At 35.4% G+C, this 24,125-nt stretch overlaps 2 protein-coding genes across 2 annotated transcripts in view; one reads left to right on the forward strand and one right to left on the reverse strand.

The window, feature by feature from the left end:
* LOC123675657 (lysine-specific histone demethylase 1A) overlaps positions 1-24,125 on the forward strand; it is a 578,526-nt gene that overhangs the window by 82,766 nt on the left and 471,635 nt on the right. The window lies entirely within an intron of this gene.
* LOC123675662 (trypsin-3-like) lies at positions 18,508-22,835 on the reverse strand. Its single transcript, XM_045611109.1, has 6 exons — positions 22,784-22,835; positions 22,600-22,700; positions 20,291-20,541; positions 19,520-19,771; positions 18,889-19,087; positions 18,508-18,836 (listed from the first exon to the last, which is right to left on the reverse strand). The coding sequence occupies exons 1-6, from the start codon at positions 22,824-22,826 to the stop codon at positions 18,660-18,662; spliced, it is 1,023 nt and encodes a 340-aa protein (XP_045467065.1). The 5' UTR covers positions 22,827-22,835; the 3' UTR covers positions 18,508-18,659.

The raw sequence follows: 24,125 nt of genomic DNA on the forward strand, positions 1-24,125 counted from the left end.
GGGGGGAATACTTTTGACGATGTGTGTATATGTTGGAGAGGAGTTTCGACATTGGTGTAAGATAATAGATGATGGTTTATAATGTGCGTGAAGTGGAACTATCTCTTTTGAAACTTCTGTGTGATGCGCTAGGGCTGTTTATCTTTCACAAGTTCACAAGTCAATTGGAGATACCATTCGTCTTAACAATCCCCCACAAGATCTTCTACCATGTTGGAAAACTTGACAAGGTGTATTGGTTATATCTTCGTGAGAATTTCGAACTAATCTGTCAAGAAATGTGCTTCTTTTGAGGCTGGCCTCTTGCCCATTAGGCATTCAGCTGTTTACGATGCTCTAGCTCATATATCGGATCCCAGAAGTTTGAAGGCTTGAAGGAAGATAGTCGAAATGAAAAACGAGTATTCAAATACTGTTATCTACCTACCGTATTCATTATATACATCAGAAACGAATTATAAATTCATTTTCTAAGCGAGAAACAATATATAACCCTCAAGCTCCGCTACTGTGTTCAGAGGATCTCGAAGAGCGTCACGGATTATACTAACGTGTCATTTGGTATACCATCTTGGCCATTGTTAGAGGAGTCAATCGCTTTAATTGACTGCCGACGGACCAAGTATATAATTGAATAAACATCACGGATAAATAGGATTTTTTAGACCGATCAGCGGTCCTCTTCATCTGAAGACATGAAGGAGGAGAAAGCGATGTCAAAATCTTTCTTGAATAGTAGATTTTAATCAACTATAGCATAAAGGAATGAATTCTTCTTTCGAATACTTCTTATAAAAAAAAATAACAGTATCAATTGAATAGTTCAAGAATGATTGAAAGTAAAACAGAATATTTGAAGTCCGAAGTGTAAAAAAAATACAGTTTTTTTAGACTTACTTCAGTCTGTTTTCCACCTGACGTTTCATCTACAAATTTTTTAGGCATCTTCAGAGGTTTCTAAGTCGAGGATTGTAACTAGACGCTGGAATTTTTGGAACTCGGAGCATTCTAATCCTAGACATTCTTGTTACCAAACTCATGCAAGGTTTGACATGCGACGTCTTCCTGATGAAACTAATTTTCAGTGGAATATCGTTACTAGATATGTTTAAAGGTACAAATATATCTTTGAACTAAGTAAGAATAAACTGATTTGTCATAGCTCGATAACCTTCGTTATCAACTATTACTGCATTGTCAGGCTTGCCTTCGAAGCAAACTGAATCAATGACTTCCTCAGACCACAATGCACATCGAGCACTGATACGTTTTGCTTTCACATCTATCACTTTCGGGTTTTCCTGAGCCTCAAATGCAGCTGAATTGCTTGTTAACAGAATCATCGAGGTGAAAATGTGATTCATTACTCGAAATGATGTGGCACGATGTCAAGGCCAAACGACTGGCAATGTTATATTGTGTAACAGTTCATTAACTCTCATTGGTCACCTATGGAACTGCATTGACGTAATTAATGTGTTATGTGTTTATTTTATAATTGAGTATTTTGACTTCTCAAGTGCGCAAGTTTATCCTAAAACGTTATTTCAACTGGTTTCGCAGTCTCCACAGAATCCATTGTACTAGTTCGACTGTCTGGAACCAGTCTACGAACTTACAAGTTGCTCGAACAGCGGTCTACTAGTCTGATATGTACTCGAGTTAATTAACGTTTGAATGTTAATATTGGACTAAACTTACGTCGTACAATTACAAACCGTTTAGGACTGATGCTTTTATCCAGGAAAGCTTTATTTATGGTTAATGCCATTTAGACAACGATATATGTAAATAAAAATTCCGTGGGCAAAACTTAAAGTATAATATTCCGATCTGAACTCGAAATATTCAATGAACCTTATGTTAACTGAGATCCACCCCTTTATATCTGAGGATATAAATGTAAAGGCTATAGAATTTCTGTATACTATTTTTGAGTACAGAGAGATACTGAGTAATCATTTTTGCGATGAAACAAAATTGGTTTTTCGAATTCAAAATTCACCCTTCCAAAATATATGAACAACTTTGGTCTTGTATCTCTTGCCTTCCAGTTCCAGAGTTCTGATGTGTTCAGTATCAGATGGCTTGTAGGAGGCTACTTCTACAAGTTTCCTGTCCAAAACAGATTTTGCATTGGCTAGTGATGGCGAGGCATTCCGTCACCAGGTGATCCGGAGTTTCTTCCTTATACCTACAGAAGCTGCACTTGTCGTTTTCTGCTAGATTCTTTTTCATCAGGTGCGACAATACCTTGTAAGGAATTCAGTGACGAGGTATATTATTGCTCCAGACGATTCTTAGATCTTGCAGTGTCAAAGTTTCGAAGAAACTTTTTGGAATGATCCAACCCCGCAAGATTCCTCCAGAGAGTTTCTTTTCCGTATTTTCCTTCTCCTGAAAATATGTTTTTAGGATGGTTTGACTATACCACAGAAAGGTTTCAGGCCTATGAAAGCGATTGGGTGATAAGTGGGTTTCTTGAAATTGCAGTCTGTGCAAACTGGAAATTCTTGGAACATCAGCATTTCGTGCTCTATTGATGTTGATGGAATTTGGCATGAATATTCAGATTGGTTTTAATTGTTCCATGAGAATTTCAGTTTTTTGAAAATGTAAAGTACGAGAAAGCATAGTTTGTATTCCGTCTATTCCGGGTGCTTTTCTATTCTTCATGTTGTGATAATTTCTTCAATTTCTTCTTTAGTCACTTCTTTTGGATCTTCTTCCATTTCATTGTGTATTTTCTGTTCTGTTCCATGTATTTGAACTGATTGGTTAAATTGGTCGTCGTTAATTTTTGGATTCGACTTAAATTGACGTTCCAGTGATTCTGCAAACATTTCTGCCTTTTCTTCAATTTTAACAACTACTTGATTTCTCTTCTTTAGTTCTTTTAGCGTCTTGTCCCAGTCTTCGTTGAATGTTTTTCTGACTCTGTTTTTTACTTCGTTGGTCAATTTATTCAGTGTAGTTTTGTCACCGAGGTTCAATGTGCGTCTATACTGTTTCTTCGCCTTTTTCTTTTCATCTTACAATATTCTCACGTCTAAAGGTAGTGGACTCTTCTTCGGTATTCTTTTGATCTTAGTGGACTGTGCTTTAGCTTCGATTATTCTTTTTTCAAGATCCTCGATTTCTTGGTCTAACTGTTCACTGTTTTCTATCACACTTTTTATTTGATAGATTTCTCTGAATTTTACCCAATTGATTGATTTTTCGATCCGTGGGTTGTCTGTCTGTTCCAATTTCTAGTGTCAAGATCACTGGGCTGTGATCCGGTGGTCTTGGTTTCTATTTCATAATTCAGGTATATCCACCTTATATTCCTTCACACATTCCAAGCGGTGCGTGGTTTCTTAACAGTTTGGTATTCAAACTGAACGGGACCGTTTCCCCCAGTACTGCACAGCATGTGGCGCCATCCTACGGACAAAGTGTCAACAAAGTATATTCGAACGATCAGATTATAAAAATATTTGTTTTCTGAAATGAAACGATAATTTTATGTCTTCGTAGCAATATTTTTGCTCCATATCACAACATGAATGTCATTAATCGAGACCCCCTTTCTCTGTTCTCCTCGTCGTTTTCGAGCCTCGGTATAAACACGTAATTATCTGAATTGTTGAGGCAAATCTGTCGATTATCTGGGTGTAAATAAGGCAACATAGTTTGAGTTTTCGATACCTCCGTCACGAAGTCGTATGATGGAAGGGGCACAAGAGAGCCGATGGAACCGACCTGGGGCGCTGTTTTCGCCTTGTCACATTACGGCCGTGCATCTGAATGGCCGATACGGCGGTCAGCGGACCATGCGAGTGCCGTTAATCATGCCGATATTTTTGCCCGATTAATGTAAAAGTAATGGTCATACCGGACGCTGGCTAAACCATATTAGATGGGCGATAGCAGCGCGTGCCTTTTAAACAACAGAAGAATCGGGGCTGTTGATCGCCGCTTTATTATTCCCTGAATGGGGTATGCATATTGCTTGCATTGGCGTCGTACAGATTCCTTTTTTTTTCTCCGCGAGTGCTCGGCAGTCATAAATCGTCGAAGCGGTTTACCAGTGTCACCGCTTTATGGATGATGTTTATACGTAATCGTTGGCTTATGAATGCGACGAAGGATAATTTTCAAACACCTTTCAGTGCATTCAATATGTGGGATATCAAAACAAGTTGGTTATTTCCTATTATTGATGGAATGAATATATTGTTGAATGAAAATTTTTTGAAATATTAACAATTGAGACATTTAATTTGTAATAGATTTTTCTTTAATGGTCTCAGGTTAGCACACCCAGCAAAATTTCCATAAAGAGAGAAAGGAAGAGAGAGTTTCAAGAATAGGGATGTTGCGTCATATAATGAAATCAAATGAATTTAGGTTTTCCACATTAAAAGCCGTTTTTAAAATACCAAAATAGTATTTTTATTATATTATTTCTCGAAGTCAATTTGATAAAATTGATCTAAATTGTGTCAATTCTTATCGACTATCACGTGACTCCGTGACGTTTGGAACATAGACAAACTGATCTTACCTAGAACTAGTTTATCTATGGTTTATATCGTCAGATGATATAATCAAATCGACTTGACTGTCAATATCAGCTGATATTAGTTAGATATGATGGTGACTCTTTTATGCAGTGACGTCATCATAATACCCTGACAGAGTGGAGCGTTTCAGCGGGAATTTTGAAAACTTTTTATTTACGTATTTTTCATTGGTTCTTTCTATATTTTTCCATGAAAATATATTTTTCGTGTTTATATAGGGCTTATCTACAAATTAAAAGCAATTGCAAAATATAAGCAACATCCCTATTGCTTACACAGGTCATAACTATAATGAAAAAGATACATAGGTACAAAATGTCACAAAACTCAAAACAACACTAAAACAGTATAGATAGGGAGTATTGTTTCAGAATTAGTTTGAGTAAGTGGAATGTAATAGATCTGAGTACAGATAAAATTATAAATTAGGTGTATGAATGAGATTAAATAATGAATCAAGAGTATATATAAAATAATAAATTAAGTGTATGGATAAAACAATACATGTAAAAGTGTAAAAGGATTAAATAGTATATACAAGTTGAAATGAATAAACAATAAAAGGACAGTATCCACAAATGTGGTCACATTGCAGGGATACTACACTACACTACTAATAAATAACAATATGAACACACAGTGTAAAAATAAAATGGACATACAAAAGAGACAGATAAGACCTATGTTTTCCTAAACGAAATGCACTCCCCTACTGAATAAAATATATTGCTGACTACTGTATCCGTCATTTGTTTTTGAAATTTGTCTATTATAAAGGAAAGAACTATTTAGAGGGTCATTACAGGGATATCGAAAACCGTTAGAGATACATGGTGGCTTAAATTATAAAAAAGTTGCTTTATTTAGGACTTAGTGTGTTGGTGTTAACAGATCCAAAATAACTCCAATGGTTCTCGAGATATCTTGAGGAAACTAAAATTCGAGTTTTTTTTCTGTATAACTCATTTGTTTCTGAAAAGTACTTACGAAATTCGGTTTGTAGCCATTGTCCAATATAGAGATTCTTTGAACTTCCTTTTAATTTTTTTGTTTGAATAGTAAGTTGTTGCCAAAATTGTCGAATAAGATGTTCAGTTGTTATGTGAAAACATAGACTTAGAATTAGAAATATTTTACCATGTTTATGGCTTTATTAGTATAAACAAACATTCTGCCTATGCTGGCTTCGCAGTGATACATTCTGTCACTCCAATTTTCCAAGATCTTGTTGATGGTTCGTGCTGCAGCCCACGGATTGCTTGGATGATAATGGTGATTGAATCGATTTTGGATTATTGGCATTATATAGGTTCCCAGAAAAAAGTCCAAAGGGCTGAATTCGTAGCTACGAGGCAGCCAAATGACATCGCCAAGAGGGCTGACAACACGATTTTGGAATTTGGTGCGCAAAGACTAGATTGTGACATGGGCTCTGTCGCATGGTGCGTCATTTTGCATGAACCCGAGGTAGCTCAAATCCATGTCTTCAAATCCAGTACGTTTTTATTTTGAAAGGTATGGCAGAATGAACGGATTTGTCACAGAATAAGAGAAAGTCAATTCCAGTACAATTTATACTTAGTGAATAATTAGGAACTGCACATTATGAGTTCCAGAAGCGATAGGTGATGATATCGACATGTACTTCTCGGTGGTGAGATCTAGTTTAAGATCCCCTTCTCCTTTTCGGGATCTTTGTTGGTAGGTACAAGAAGAAGATTTAATAACGCGAAAATGGAAAAATCCCAGAGATGGAACAATGATCGAATAGCTCGTAGAATTTTCGTGACGGCCTGTGGTTTTAGTAGGTCAATATGTATCTTTCCATATTAGTTTCTTTGACTGAACAATTGGGAACTGCAGTTTCGTCATCAATATTTGAACGCAGGCACAAGAAAAACTATTCTATGCTTTAGTTACCTTTTCCTCCTAATTCCATTTTAGTGCTTGTTCTACATCTGTAGCTAACGTCTTAAGACAACTTGCCCTAATATTAGTATTTTTATATCTATAATACCAAAATGTCGAACCAAGCTGAATTACTGAATTAGTCTGTGTCTACGCTTCCCTCATCTTGGCTGATGATGATATCGCCATTACTGGGGAGAAGATCCAAACCATCCTTAAGGCTGCCAATGTTGAGGTAGAACCTTACTGGCCTGGTCTTTTCGCTAAGGCTTTGGGAGGTGTATACATCAAAGATTTGGTAACAAGATTGGGATCTGGTGTAGGTACTGCCCCTGCTGGTGGAGCAGCTGCTGCAGCTCCTGCTGCTGCCGCTGAAGCAGCTCCAGCTAAAGAAGAGAAAAAGAAGGAAGAAGAACCTGAAGAATCTGATGATGATATGGGGGGGGAGGAAAGAACGATTCTGCGAGGAATAACAATAATATATTGTGCCACAAGTGAGGAAAGTCCAACTTTTCTCGCGAGTGTGGAAGTTTGTGGCACGAGCCTGAAAGGCCTTCGTTGACAGTATGTGCTAATTTATTGCGTTTCCATAGAAACGACTCAAAAGCCAAATTTCATTGGTCTACCAAGCGAGGTGTGAGCAAAGGGCTGTGTGGAATAATATTTCTCACAGTGTGAGCAATACATAGTTTTGAAATTGAGTAAGCTATGAAGAATGCGTTTCTTTTCATAGCAGTTGTAGGAAAAATTCGTTTTTACCTTGCCCACCTCGGATCACTGCTGAATTGAAATCACCTCACTATCGCCTGGCAATGAATAAAGAACAGCGAGATCTCTGTGTGCCACCCTGTGTTCGGCATAATATAACATTACATCATCGTGAATTGCGATCGATTGTTTTCTCCTCGATTTCGTAACGATATTCGGCCTACCCACCGGTCAATAGTATGAATTTCGGTCTCATAATTGCGATCGAAAAATAAAGCAAAAGAAAATTGCGGGCACCGCTAACAATACGTTCACATAAATTATTTCTCGAATGTTTTGTATTTTAAATTATGATTACAGTAGCCGATACGAACAGAGAGCAGTTCTTGATAAATAATTTATGAATTAATCTGGACGTATGTGCTTCGACAATGTGAAAACGTTGCACTACTTTCAAATATCGGCCAGCTACGTTTGTATCGTTGAACTTTCTTTCTGAACTCCCCGCTGTACCATTTTTTTAATTTCTGCCTAATTGTAAGTTCGAAAAGTGACATATGGGAACATGATGTGTTGAACGATAGCACAACGCCACCAGTTGGATAATTGAATAAAGCCTGGTTTACATTGGTAGAATTAGTATAGAGTTCATTAGCATATTTTTTTTTGGAATACTCTACTATGCTCATTTTGGTAGAGTGACTGTATTCACGTTTGCTAGTACATAATTTGAAAAGATAGTTTGATTTAACGTGCATAATAATGAACAAGCAGGTTAGGCAAAAATATCGAGCCGTTTTAAAAAAGGTTCAGTGCTAGCTGCAGTTCCTTCATTGAATAAGTTGAGAAAGTTATAGAGGAAGATACTAGTAGGAAAAACATATTTGGGTAAGGAATTGGATTAAGATACATTAGGAGCATCTGATAATCTTTCAAGAAAATTGGTTTTGGAAGACCCAGAAGAATATAAAATGTGCTTGAGAATGACACTTCATAGGTGCTGAATTTAATTAATCTCTACTGAAACCAAACTTGTGTTTATATTGTGAAATCAAAAAACAAACCAGTAGTGTAGATTAAGACTGTGGAAGTGGGGGTAGGATAATCGAGTGTGTACGTGCTATCCACTTTCCTCTGCACTAGCTGTAGTACTGAACTGTCACTCTCTACCACTAATTAAACCAATGTAAACCAAGCTTAACAAGTGTCTGTGGATTTCGTATTGAGTTCAATTTTCTCCCGGATGGTTTTGATGAGAGACCCATTTTGCGCATAAAAATGAATTGAAGAAATGCAATGCATCTTGCATCTAAAACATGCCACTAGTGTGCATTGTTGTCTGGATGAACCATTGGACAGTTTTTTTGGAAGACAATCTAGTACTTCATTTACTGAGAATAGCGGAAATTATCTTGCTTATATAACTCGATCAAATTGACAATTTGTATGTTGATTTACATTTGTTTGCTAATTCTGTAGAGGAGATACGACTATCCTAGGAACCTGCTATACTCGAAGACTGAAATATTTTACCCAAGACAACTATTCTTCATAAGTATTGCTACAGTTCAATATAAGTACAAAAATGATTTAATCACCCACAGTCACAACTATAAGACCCGCCACAAAGAAAGTATTGTAATACCATTCATGCACAAGTCGGTCGGCCAAAGGAACTTTAATTATTTGGGTCCCAAACTTTTTAGCAATCTACCAGAAGCACTGAAATGTGAGTTTAACCCTAGAAAATTTAAAACTAAAATTGAACTTTATGTTCGACATGCTTCCCGTTCTGAAATACACGAGATGATAGAGAACTTAAAGTGGAAGACTTTGTCCTCACTTATAAATTGAAACAGTTATCAAGCAGCTCATGACATATTCCATCCTAAATCACACTCATTCATCGGGTGCTTGTTTGAGTCATTTTGTATTTTGTCGTCTTTTATCTGCTTCGGCATATTTGATTTTTATCATGTGACAGTTGTATGCTCCGATGTATTTTAATGCTTTTTATATTTCTATATTTTGTAATTTTATATGTTCGTTTTTAGTCTTGAGTTTTGTGCGTTTACTTTTGAAATTTTCGTTCATTTTCATATATCTTATTTGGTTTTTTATATCTTTCATCTCACTATATGCTGAGTTGAATATATTCTTACACACAAGCAGACGTACTCTGCTTCGGAAGTATGCTCATTTATTCACCATCCACCATTCCAAGAATTTAGTTAATTGTAGATGTAAGCTTCAATTGAATAAAAATGTTATTATTTACGCGTCTAATTCATATTATTGAGAACATTCGTTACTTATTGTGAAATGCTCAAATGTTTACGTCAAGTAAATGGCATTTTCTCTGATTTTTTTTCAAATTTACACTTATAGCTCACATTATTTTTTTGGGATATTTTGTACGCTGTTTGTTACCCTCTCTGCGTTCAAATATTGAAACTGGAACACAAACTTATGGTGATTCGTTTTTGATCAGCTGAGCCTAAATATGGCGGCTTCATGTTAACATTATCCGTTTACCTGATTTTTGGGATTTATTCGAAATGTAAGGCCCATTTTATTGAGTCACTGTAGAATTCTTCAGTTGAATAAATTTTTTCTATATACAATCGAATACTATCAGGCCCAATAATTTTGATTTTGACCTGTGTCAGTTCAGTTAAGTCAATTGTATTTTTAAGTTATATGGTTCCCATTCGCCATTTTTAGGCTCAATTTGAACCAATTGTCGCCACTATGTTGAATTGAGTCACTGCAGCACTGTGTAGCACATATCGCCATCTGTTTTTGGAAACCACAACTCCAAAAGTAAATGAGAAATATTCATGACATGAAAATTGAAGAATCCTTTTTTTTAAGATCTTCCTTTCGTACGAATATTGAAGGGTATGGGATTACTGATTGTAGAACAGTCTTCGTAAACACAGTACCCGGCAATTTTGTGTACCTACCTACTGTAAAAGAGAGTCGTAAATAATATAATCTAGAAAACATTTCTGTTCACCGGGAAACTTTTCGAGTGCTTGTTGAACAACTCATGTTTGTCAGGGAGTTTATTCCATACCGCGTATGTACCCATTATAATTCATTTAATCTTGTCATGTTTCGAGTGACATTTTTCGACGTTTCTTTAAAGAACCGGTGGCATTCGCAATGATAGATCGTCGACTATACGGAATAATGATTGCGTAAGTTATCTAAGGCGTTTCGTGCTGAAGAAATTTAATTCACTTGCCTTTTAGGGCTGCTGCAGCTCATAAGAGATGTAGAGTTTTTTCATTTTCTGTATTCGAAAAATTTCCTTCTAGTCATTGGGATGATAATATCGAAATTACGATCTTTTTATATCCTTGAACTTTACTATATTCTTTAGCACTTTTGTGCCATTGTAAGAAAAATACTCGCAATAATTGGCATGGAATTGATTGGGTCAACTTTACTCTGAGGCAACTTTGGCGAGGTTTCGAACATAAATATGAGAATAATACGCTTATTACCTTTAATCTGTACTATTTGAAGACAAATAATTCAGATTTTATATTTCATTTTTCTTATTCAAATGGAAATTCTAAGATTTATAGTATCCGTTTTTTAATTCAATCCAAAAGTAATATTCTCTAGCCAATATAGTGAAAAAGTAATCCAAAAGACATATCATGAGTGTAGTGGACTCATGAGCATCTTTTGCTTCACAGCTTCTTCCTTCAACCCAATTTATACATTCCTTTACCATCAATTTATTATCTTATATTGTTTCTCTATCGAATGGTAACTCATCTTGTTCATTTTCTGTATTCCATCCTCCCTGGATCCGATCGTAACACCTACTCCTTTATATTTGAATTTTCATTCTGTATTGTGGTAAGTATAAATACTTGATACTCATTAGTTTTTAGATAGTACCTATTGATATTGGTTCGGTTTTACCTTTGCTTATTTAGTTTTATTGTACAGTATTACTGTTTTACTCTTTCTAGCTACAATATAAACATTGTTTACTTTGCCGACGATGTGCTTCTTTTGGCGTATTGTGAGGATGATCTGCAGAGGCCTCAATACCTGTTCAATATTATCAGCGAAAAACACAACATGAAGATATGTAGTGGCTAAACTAAATTCAAAAGTTAAAGAACCGGTTCGATGTAAACTAGAACAGGCAGGCGCCATCATGAAACAGACAATTAGCTTCTAATTTCTCGGAGTTGAAATCACCGTCCACAGATATATCTATGAATAAGTCCAAGAGCAAGCTACTGAGGTGGCACAAATAATTGTGTATATGAACACAATGGTTTGGCGAAACATATACATGCTCAAAGAAAGTAAGATGAGACTTTATAAAGCATAATGGTGCGCCCAATTATGACCTACGCCAAAAAAAGGAAATAGAGGGAACCAAACAGAAGCTCAGACTGGTAAAAATGAAGATCTTGAGGTGACATTCGAGGGCAACATTGAGAGATAGAGAGACCAGCTGACCAGCAAGTCAATAACAGAAAGATTAGGTATTTAGGATATTGTCAAATGGAGTAGGCAAAGAAGGAGGTTATGGAGAGACCATGATTATAGGATTGGCGTTGGATAGAATTACATACATCTGCAAACATGAAAGACAAAGTGCAAACTGCAAACATGATGGGGACAAAATTGGTTTTCCTCTTCTACTGAATAGAAGCCAAGGCCTAGTAAATAGAGATAATTCCCTAGCTAAAGGAAGAGGAAGAGCGTTTCTCCTTATATGTTTGTTTTTCCATATAATATGTATTGTTTTGACTATTACGATTTGTTTTCTATATTGCTCTTCACTCTCTCTGGGCTAAGATTCAATGTCTTATCTTTTGGGTTATGTTATTATTATTTAAACTGGGGTCGTTGTGGTTCGGTTAGCCTTCCAGTAACTGCGACCATGTAGATCTTTTGTTCTCTACCCTACTCCTTCATGGAAACCCAAGGAGGTCGTCAATGACGTTAATAAAACTGACAACCTCCTTGGGTGCCTTTGCCATTAACTCTCTGGTATCCAGGACCGGCTTACCCATGTGAATGGTTCTTAAGCCAGCCAGCTCTGGACACTTGCATACCATGTGTTCGGCTGTTTCTGCTTCCGATCCACAGAGCCTGCAAATCTCATCTGCTGACTTTCCCATGCGGTACAAATGATGTTTGTATAGACAGTGCCCCGTCAGCAGTCCCACCATCACTCGAAGCTCAGCTCGTGTCAGCTTCAAGAGCTTTTTGGCGTAGGTAGGTGAAATCGTCACGAATTTCATTGCCTAAGCAAAAGCTTTATGGCGTAGGTAGGTGAAATCGTCACGAGTTTCTTTGCCTAAGCAAGTGCAGGAGTGTTAGTCCAGTGGATTATCCTGTTATTCAATTCCCATAGCTGGACCACAGCTTTATATTAGTCTTTTCCTAGCTCACAGAAAGGCTCAGGTCCAGCAGGTGTTAACCTTGATGCACTTTTTGCAAGTTCATCAACTTTTCCATTTTCTTCAACCCCACAGTGCCCTGGTATCCATAGTAAAGTCACTTTATTGCCTCTGGCCAGTTGCTTTATGGTGTTTCGGTACCTCAAGTCAACAGAACCCTGGCAGTACGATTCCAGGGATCTCTGCTTGGCTTGGCTGTCCGTGGTGATGTAGATATGCGTCACCTTGAGGTTCATTTTAAGACACTCCTAAGCGTATACATACACAGATAGTATCTTGGTCTGTGAAATCGAGGGATCACTTCCCAGGGCTTTAGAGATCCTCAGTTTAGGTCCATATATCCCAATGTCAGTACCTCTCTCTGATTTTGATCCATCGGTGAACCATATGGATGACTTTTTGTCCAAACGATTTACGAAACTTGTTGCACTAGGACGGTCATTTATAACCGTTTCAACGGGCGTTTCAAAATCGAAAGTGGTTGGCATAACATCCGATGGTTTTGCCAAGAGGTTTTAATCTAGTTGATACAGTATCCTCATAGGTCCAACCCAGTTTCCAGGTTGGAAACTGGGTTGGATTGGGTTGTTGGGATGTTTTGATTACTAATCCAAACCTTGTTGATGTTTCACTCAAATCTATTGATTTTGATATTTTAGTATTATATCGTATTGTTAGGGGTTGAGGTGATAATTTTCAAAGAGCAATTAAATTAGGGATTCACTGCTTGGCTTGATATTCAATCTACTTGGCTCAAGTTCAAGATCAAGTAGCTTGAGCTTGACTTGAAATCAACTGAAGTTCAAGACAAATAGTAGTTTTCAATATCAAGTCACGGATTTATTTATTAATAACTGACTTGAACTTGATTTGACATCAAGTCAAGCTCAAGCTACTTGAGCTTGAATCAAGTAGCTTGAATATCAAGCCAGGCCGTAAATTAAATAAATAAGGATTATCCAAGTATAAAATAACACAAAGGTTCGACAATTTTGCTATGAATGGATTGCGGATTTGTCTACTTCAGCATGCTTATCATGCTGCTAGCATTGGAACCTGAATATTCAGTATATAACTCGATAGTTAGAACGATATTGAAAGGATTAATGGGGAAAAAGTCTTTCACTTTTTGACTTAACCTTGTTATTATTGTATTTCTCGTAGAACAGCCGCGAACGCCCAAACGATAAATATACACCACACAGTGGCAAAGTATAGGCCGGTCATTAAAGTAATTATATCGTAATTACCGAGTGAAATATGTGCTTGAGAACAAACGGAAAATAAAAACCTCCTAATTAATAAGGCGTCATACAACTAACGCTCAGTTCGAAACAATCTTGTTATCCAGTTGTCTAAAACGAAATTACATACCTGGTGGTCATTCGAGCAGTTGTTCCTTTTCTCATTTCTATCACTCGACACGAAATAATGATATCTTAATGATGTTTAATTATAGATATGTACCTGAACAACCAGGAAACATCTTAAGAAGTTGGTTGAAATTGTTCATTCGAATATTTTTATAGGTATCCCTCTGTATTTACGTGCGCAGGACGTGATTATATAAAGTATCTGCGGTCTGAAGCTTCAATTCAGTTGCTTTAAATATATCTAGAAATCAGTTTAAATATCAAGTATCAGGTCTAATAGTTCGAGAATACTCAATACTCATCGCTCAAAAAGGAGGGAGGAATCGATAGAAATTGAACATCTTATTATGAATTATGATTTTCTATGTGACACCTACAGAAACCTCACGAAATACTCTTGTTGTCAGTATTTATTATACAAGTATATAAAATCCTAACAGGCCAATCCTCAAAGGATACATACAGTGAGTTTGTCATAGATCTCCTAAGTTTATTAAAGAAATCCCTTGAAAATTGAGCAAATGAAATGGCTTGGCGTTATGAAATAGACTTGCTCTGAAGATTTTTTAGATCGGTGGAAGCGACACGAAAACTTTTTTCCAAACCAAAAATTTTTTATCAACTCCAGCATCTTCGAATTCTGTTGAAAGACAATTTTCCAGAACTGCTCTTATAGTTACAAAAACCCTCAATAGATTAGTGTTGGATTTATAGGTTTAGCAGAGGATTCACTAAGACACAGATAATGTTTTAATAGTTTATTCTCTCAAGAATATCTCTCTCTGCTAAAAAAGTATCTTGATAGAATGTACAGGGTGGGCAAATTTTGGTGTTTTAGCACTAGAGATAGACAAAATCGTATACCCCATTCTCGGTCTCTTTTTCTGGGAAACTAACAAGGGGAGTATTCATTTTTGGCCACCTTCTTTTGTTTTCGAGTTATAAGCGAAAATTGTAAAAATGGTGATATCGAAAAACATTTATATCTCCGCTAATATTGATGATAGAGATCTGAAATTAAAACATTATACAGGCACTTTTTTACGTAGAATCCAGTGGCGTGCTCGTATGTTATGTTTATTCAAATGGAAACACTAGATTTCTGTGCCATTTTCTGAAAGCTTAATTTTTCCTGATTTCAAAAATATATAACATGGTATGGTTTGTATTAAAATAAATAACAGAAAATGGTCAAAAACCCTTTTTTCACCTAGGAGTCTCAATATTTCTATGGTGTCCTTCCGTCAATTTGATTATTTCTATGCTTTCTACTAATTTCTACAAAATTCGAATCTAGATTTGTTTTATAAAAATAGTTTCGAAAAATATAAATCTCGGAAAAAATTTCCTAGGTAGCTTGAACACAGTTCAAATATTCATCTATTGAATTCGGTGCGAAATATCGAGAAAAGGTGTCGACTGTGCATTGTGCAATTGTTGTCATTATTAGGTTGAATATTATTTCTTGTTTGTTCCTTTCGTAATTAAATGGTTGAGTTCAATCATATATGCGTTGTTTCATATGCTATTCAGAATGGATTGGTACTTATTCATTCTGGAGACCTATGTAAATAACTTCTGATACATCGATCCCAATACAACTCTTTCGATCGGAACATTCGACCTTGTGGATCTTTTCGTTATTTCCAAATCAATTTTTAGATGAAAAATTTATAAAACATATCTAGATTCGAATTTTGTAGAAATTAGTGAAAAGCATAGAAACAATCAGATTGACGGGAGCACACTGTTCTTGTTATAGAAAGCTCAGTTTTTCTGTGCTCATCAACAGTTGAAACCATAGAAATATTGGGACTCTTAGGTAAAAAAAGGTTTATGACCATTTTCTATTATTTATTTCAATACAAACCATACCATGTTATATATTTTTGAAATCAGGGAAAATTAAGCTTTCGGAAAATGGCACAGAAATCTAGTGTTCCTATTCGAAAAAACATAATTTTGGGTCATAGTGTCGTAATTAAAAACCCTTTTGAAAATACGAACACGCCACAGGATTCAACGTAAAAAAGTGCCTGTATAATGTTTTAATTTCAGATCTCTATCATCAATATTAGCGGAGATATAAATGTTTTTCGATATCGCCATTTTTCCAATTTTCGCTTATAACTCGAAAACAAAAGAAGGTAACCAAAAATGATTACTACCCTTGTTAGTTTTTCAGAAAAGGAGAACGAGAATGGGGTATCAGATTTTGTCTATCTCCTCTGGTTTAAAAGTTGTAGTGCTGAAACATACAAATTTGCCCACCCTGTACTTGTTTAGTAATGAGAAAAAAGTTATACCTACTTCAAAAGCGATAGCCCAGATTTCCATTTTCAATTTAAAAGAACGCCAACCCTCTGAGGTTGGGTCCAATCACCCCGTCAAAAACAAGGAGACGATACCGCTACGTATTGAGTTAGGAGCTTGATGCAAAATGTTAAATACTTACATCTGCAGACCGTTATGGGCGAAGATACGAATTCGCAAGATAAAACTTCCCAAACATGTGGTGGTCGTACCAGTGTATCGACGGCAAAAAACTTACCGTATGCCATAAATTTCAATTTGGAACAAGTACTGTGTTACACGGAATGACCGGAGTTTATTATGGCCGGAAAATACAGTTCACGTTGTCCAATTTCTCGAGAACTTCGCGCAAAAAATCGCGTTGACTTTACGAAGGAGAAGACCGTATGTTTTGCCGATGGTACACGTCATCCTCTCCCGATCGCCCTTTTCGTGTTTAAAACCTCAACAAGCGTTACACAATGATTCATCCTTACCTTTATCCATACTGTAATAAATATAGATAGAGGGAGTATACTCATTTTCTACATGTCCCCAACATCCCCAACAGATTACGTTGTCGGATTGTGATATATTTTCAAATCCACAATTTTACTATATCGTTATAAATGTATATTATATTGAATGAAATATATTTATTTGAGTGATTCTAAATTAAATATGCAAATTTGAATATTTGGAATCCGATATTTTTCCTGATTGACGAATTTATTGTATGCAGAATATTTATAATTTTCTGTATCTACCTGCTGAAATCCAAGGTTTGGCAACTATTGCGCTCCTAGTGTCATTCGTATTTTCAAGTTGTTAGGCGCGCTTGAAGTTTGTTTTCTGAATTTTCGATTTATTAAGGTATTCATCTCAATATATTTTGAGTTGATATGAAACGTTGATTCATTATGGGACATAAGAAGTGCGTTCTTTGTGGAGAAACTCGCGAATTGAGTGGAATATCGTATCACTGATATGTTTTCATTTCCACGCGCTTTATGTCAAAATTGAAAATTCACATTGTGAACAAAATTTGCTAACTGAAAGGGACATATTATGCTCCTTCTATTTATGTTATGTTCTGGATATATTCTAGAATGGTGAAAGAAACACGAAAAAGTTTTTACAAACTTGGCTAAAATGGCCTAAGATTCTTATCAACGCCAGTATCATCAGCTCCTGTTGAAAGACAGTTTTCTAGAGCTGCTCTAACTATTACAAAAATCCGCAATAAATTAGGTGAAACATCCATAAGATGCCTCATTTGTCTAGATACTAAATGGAAAATGATGTAATTGAATACTGTTTGACGGTTTCTCATAATTAAGAAACTACGTTTTTTTTTATATTTCATATTTTGTAATGTTTTATAGTGATTTTATTCGTACATTTTAAAATACTTGATATTTCGGTTGTTGTATATAATAAATTTCATGAATAAAAGTGTTTTTTGCAAGGTTCCTTCTCATAACATCATTTTTTATTGATATGCACACTACACAATGAAACTGCTAAAAATCAAGTAGCTTGATAGAATGTACTTGATTTTTCAAGTACTTGAGAAATAAATACTTGAATTGAATTGACATTGAAAAACTACTACTTTACATGAACTTGACTTGATTTCAAGTCTAGCCAGGTCAAGTAGCTTGAATATCTAGTCAAGCTGTGCATCTCTATCAGTGCTTGAAATGCGCATGCCTTCAGGCCTTTTCTGAATCTTGGAATTTAATAAATCTTTCAACTCTGAAATGTCAAAATGCAGGTCGGGTAACACAATTTGTATCTGTTTAACATGACATAAGTCAAATAAGGATTGACAGTGCCAGATGTGTATAGTATATCCAAAGTCACTCGAACTAGACCATAAAAACGAATTGGATACCGCGATCCGCGAAATACTGGGGTTTATTCGATTGATATTGTTAGGCGACAAATTCACTGGCTCCAAAGGAATTCCTGGAAACTTGGACAACCCTTGTATAATCGAAATATTCTGGCTTCCTCCAAGTGACTTTGGATATACTATACCTATATCGATTCATTGAAAGCATATAATTTTATAAGCAGCTTTCCATGAATCGATTTACACATTTGGACATTCAGAATATCAGAAATTCAAGAATGCGAAAAAAAAAAAATTCAATGCTTTTTGGAAAGAATGTAATATTCTTATGTTGAATATTTTCAATGAAAAAATATTTAATTTTCCATGTGATGTTATCGTTTTTCTGTCTCTGTTGCATCAGTTTAATTTTTGAAATGAAATTTTATTATCATTTTTACCATCAAGTCAATCACAAAAAATAACAAAAATAAACATTTAACTTTTTTTAAGTCTTGATAATTCGGATTCATGCTATTCTCTGCGTGATCACTCGTAGTATCCACCTTCTATAAACTGGCACATTAGTATAAACTCCAAACATTCCAGGTTGACCGCAGCTCTTTCCCCAGATTACTATTCCTGCTACCGTATACCTTGATGCAGTCGTTCCAGCTCCACAAGTAAGGGGCGCCCCACCGTCTTGCTGAAAAATTTCCTGCGATTATTTGAGGACGTGATAAAGACTTTGTACTTACAAAACACGCATCTTTTTGTGCTTCACCACCAGCGCACAACTGTCCACCTGTTTGATCCAAGTATACTGCCGTGTTTACTGTACCTGCGAAGCCTCTTGCACAAGTGTTGATATCTGTCGTTGAGAGCGTTACTTGCTTCAGTTTAGTTGGAACGGCCATGTTGTTTGGCTGAATTTGACCCCATCCAGAGACCAAACATCTGCAATTATCCATTTCTTAGATTTCATTTTATTTTGATTTATTCATAAAAACTTCTAGACAGTAATTACATGTAATGTTAGAACTACATAAAAAAGAGCAAGAAAAAAAAAACAAAAATATAACAGTATAAAAAATCAGTAACAAAAATCTGAAGCAGTCTTTATATTTTGAAGACTTCTAGTATTGAACAACTCAAATCTAATTTTCAATTATAATAGCGGTACGGCCGGATATAGTCACTAAAATTTAAAAAAAAATCACTAAATGACCTTTACAGAGTAGAGAAGCAGGATTGCCAATAGGTCGAGAATAACACCCTGATCAGTAGTTCTTATGGTATTAATCACTAACATTTTCAAATGAAAATATATTACTGAAATACAAATATCGAATGTTGAATTTCATTATGATGTAGGTACAAATTTCTTACCTTTGGGGTCTCATATAGGTTGTTGCATTCGATGAAGCTTGTGGTAGGCAAATGGTGTTGACTGATGTTTGCCCTATCAAACTAATCGGTCTTGCTAGTCTCACAATGGCGATGTCATTCTTCAACGTAGAATTGTTGTACGTTGTTTCATTGAATATGAATATCTGAGCTGCTCTAGATGTTGGATTGCTTGCGTTAATCCTTGCTGGATCGTTCACTCCCATTATCACTGTCAACTGTGATGGATTTGTTCTGAAATATAATCGAGTCTGGTAGTGATGAAAGTCAGAGCATTTAATCAATTTATGAAGTTCAATTCTCAAACGCAAAGACATTTCCAGATGTATATACAAGTTCGTGGCAAAATTTTGAAGTTCCTGCATGTGGCTTTACCGGACTCCTGATGCAATAAAACCATCATCACTTCCAAATGACACATCCCACAAGCTGTGTCATAGTGAAGGTGACAATTAACGAAATAGAGGCACCAAAGAAATTGCGCAAAGGCTGTTCATTATCTTCCTTGAAATATTTTCCGAATGGGCTAAAAGACATGGTCAAAAAATGAATTATTCCTTCATAATCAGTGATATAGGTTTCTTACTGTCATTCTCTTTAACGAGTTCATTGTTGATAAGTCTCCAGACCGCCATAAAGCAGTGTTATGTCCAGAAGAAAGAACCAAAAAATGACGAAATGTAGAAATTTCGACGCAAAAAATGATAATAAATCATATCGATATTAAATAAGAGTTTTCTTTGATAGACTTACAGATTGTATAACAAAACTTTGTGAGAGGCTGTCAAAATATGGTAAGGGCTTATCAAAGATCCGCTTCCAATGTAGTTTCCATCACCTCCAACCAGAAAAGCTTGCCAAGGAAATGCTCCGAAAGGTGCATCACCGTCGGTTACTACTGGGGTCCTGACCAATCGCAAACCACAATTGCTCATGCTTCCTTGTGCATAGCAAGGTACCAATCCTGCTGGACAAGTGACTACACCAGGAATATTGGTTCCAGTCTGTAAAAAATGTGGTAATAGTTGAGAGGAAGGAAGCCTACCGTTCTGTCTCCATCGCATTCTTGGATATTCTGTTTTGATTGAATTAAGAAGACATGTTCTTGCCAATATCATTCCACGTAGAATTGAACACTCCAGAAAGTGAGAAAATTCAACATGGTAGATTGTTCAATAATAAAAAGTAATTCAGAATTCTAGACCTACCGTCAAGGATCTCGGAAAGAAAACCTGTTGAATCAGCTTTTCAGTATTCGTTGAACATTCTCTGATCTCGCTATTCACCTGGAGTTAATAATTTCCCGTGAGTAGAAATCATTAACAGATAGGAATGTTGACTGAAGTTAGCAGTCGGTTGTTTAAAACTTATGTACAAGGTGGGCGAATTTCGATGTAGTATTTATTTTAAGCCACCTTCTATTGGTTTCGAGTGAAAAATGGCGATATCGAATAAAATTTATGTCTCCGTTAATAGTGAAATTAAAACATTATACAGATACAAAGTATGAAAGGATAAAGACAGTCCCTCGCAGAGAAGTTATTATACAGATACTTTTTTTACGTAGAATCCAGTGGCGTGCTACTGTTTTTAGCAGGATTTTTAATTACGAATCTATGACCCAAAGTTTGGTTTTTTGAATGGTAATACTAGATTTCTTTGTCATTTTTTGAAAGCTTAATTTCTACTTATTTTTAAAGAATATACAACATCGCTTGGTTTGTATCAATATAAATATTAGGAAATGGTCAGAAACATTTTTCAAATCAGTAAAAGCAGAAGAAAACTAATTGTCAATGAAACTGTGCTACTAGGCTACTTTACCAATCTTTCTGAAACATTTTGTTCAAGTGACTTATGGTTTAAATATTCAATAATAATGAGAACTAAGATGCTTAATAAAGAATATCAACATCGGGAATCACCATCACCAAGTTGTTTAATAATTTGAAGTGAAGATCGAAACGATATCAGCCACAAGTACAAAGTTCTGGCTAGGAAGATGATGAATTTTTTGATTCATTAAATTGCATTAATATTCCGTCTGTTTGGTGGAAGCCGATGGCAGGATCTTGTGAATATGATAGTCACTCACGTAGAAGATAAAAAGTTTCATTTTAGTGACTGTTCAAGAGACCAAAACCGATAAAAAGCGCGTATCCACAATTTTTTGAAGAAGAATAGCTGATAAAAAATAAATGAATTCCGCTTACGGGATTGTCCTAAAATAGTAATTTACGTAACAAGTCCGGAAAATAGGGTTTTTTTGGACGAATAGACAAAAGGAAGTCTGTGAGTCCAAAAAAACCATTTTCGGGCGTGTTGCGTACAATATTTTTTCGGCAACCATGTAAAATAACACTATCGCTGCTGCTTTCCATATTTCATTGCAATTGCGATCAAAAAACAAGCAAATTTTTGACAACTAATTTCATATGAACTGTCAGCCGTTATCTCGGTTGCTATGGATTCTATGATTCTTTTCCGGCCTAGTCCGGGAAGTACGTACTTTCCGGACTAGGCCGGGAAATGCTACTTTCTCAGAGAAAAAGCGTCCGGGAAGTGAGCACTTCCCGGATGGTTGCCGAAAAAAGCTTTTTCTGGACATTTGGCAAAATCCTATGTATCAATGCGAAATATCTAAGTTTTTGCTATCCTAAAAAATATAAATGTCACTGCCTACGTCGAACATCAGCAACTGTTCTGGCCATTTGAACATCATGAAGGTTGGAAATCTTGAAAAACTGAAGTTTCAAGAATGCTTGCAGGTATACATTTTAGGCAGGTTTTTCTTCACAGAATGACACATGAATCCCTGCATTTGCTGCAGGCAAACATTCACGGAATTCTATATTGTTTCGAATGAAACAATGTTGATAGTGTTAATAATTTGTTTCAATTTTGATAGCAGGACTTATTGAATACATATAAAAATTATTTATCTTTTTAGGATATGCCTGACGGCTAGAAAGTACTCGTATTCAAATTATGCCCAATAAGCAATAAAATCAATATCAAACTGGCATGACATCAAATATTTTATTGCCCAATGCAGTACTTACTGGAGTCATGATTCTTGGATCGATTCCTCCAGAATAAGGACATATCCCAGGAGGTACGCAAAAAAAAGGGTCTCCATTGGGTAGAACTCCTTGTCCTCTCACTGCAAATAGTATATTATGCTCACTCATATAAAATCATTCCAATAAAAAAATAATTATATTTCTACAGCAATACTCAACTCACCCAGTGAAAATAGACTTAAAACTATTGCAAACAAATGTGACATGTTCTTTATTTGGTATACCATTGGGATAACCTTTGAAATAACGCATCGCTAGGTACACCATTTTATAAACTATTTAACTGTGAAAAAACTCGGAACATATTCAATTATTGATTGTTATTTGAATAATCATTTTAGTTCAGTAGCGTTTCATGGGGAAGTATCCATACATTTCACGTTTGATTGAAAAATATGTAGTTTTGAATATTTGCACCTCAGAAAATAAGATTTCGGAGAAACATATTTAATGATTTCCAAAACGTTGAAATAAGTAGGTTAATTATCAATATTATCCACCCTCGAAGAAATGTCAAATGAAAATTATTACTGAAATGTTTTATTGAATTATGTTTCTATTTTTTTAACCTTCTCAAAAAGACCTTACTCTAGTATAAGGACTGAATAGTTTACGAGAGAAATTCCATCTTTATTAGCCATCGTATAAAGATTAGGTGTTTTCAGAGACGAATGATTCAATATCCAGATTTAGATACCAACTGTTAAGAGGGATTTATACCACGTGTCATTCTCGTGATCTGTCAAAGTTTATCTACTCCTCTCTCCTCAGCGTTTTTGAAATTCCACCACTTTTCAGGATGAGTGAAGCAAATTTGAACATTCCTCTGATTTACCTTTTTTTCAACAACATGCAAAAATTCAAAATACGTTTTTACGTCTTTACATTTGAATTCAGTAACAACATATTTTCAGCCTTTGACAAATTTTTTTTTATAACACTTTTATGTGGAAATCCATGAAAAATAAATGATTGTTCGGAAACTCATATCATGCATATATTGATGCTTCAATAACAAATTCATCTAATTCTTTTTGTCTATTCCAAAAAAAACTAATAAATAAGGACTTTCCGCAATGACGAACTCTTTAAAATGAATAATAGTGAAAATATCATATAAATCGATGGTCTCTAGCCTAAAATAAAGCGTACTAATTTTTGAACTAATCGCTGAAACGGTATAGTTACCTTTTCTTAAATACGAAGATATCCCTTGTATTCATAGAAACATAATACATACCTACAGTTCTTCCTTTGATTGACTATATCAAAGGATAACCGGTTCAAAACAGATAATAAAATATCAAATCGAATAAATCAATAGCAAAAAAAAAAAGAATTACTCTTAGGCAGGTGTTTTATATTGAAGTAGTTATAACATTTTGATATTCCTATCAAGATGTTTCCAGGATGAACCATTTGTGGATTGCGTTCTTTCGTTTATTGAACAAAATTATTTTATTACGTGGAAATTTTCCAACAAATCATGGTCACTTCATTGTATA

The sequence above is a fragment of the Harmonia axyridis genome, chromosome 3 (assembly GCF_914767665.1).
Source record: "Harmonia axyridis chromosome 3, icHarAxyr1.1, whole genome shotgun sequence".
Classification (NCBI taxonomy): Eukaryota; Metazoa; Arthropoda; class Insecta; order Coleoptera; family Coccinellidae; genus Harmonia; species Harmonia axyridis.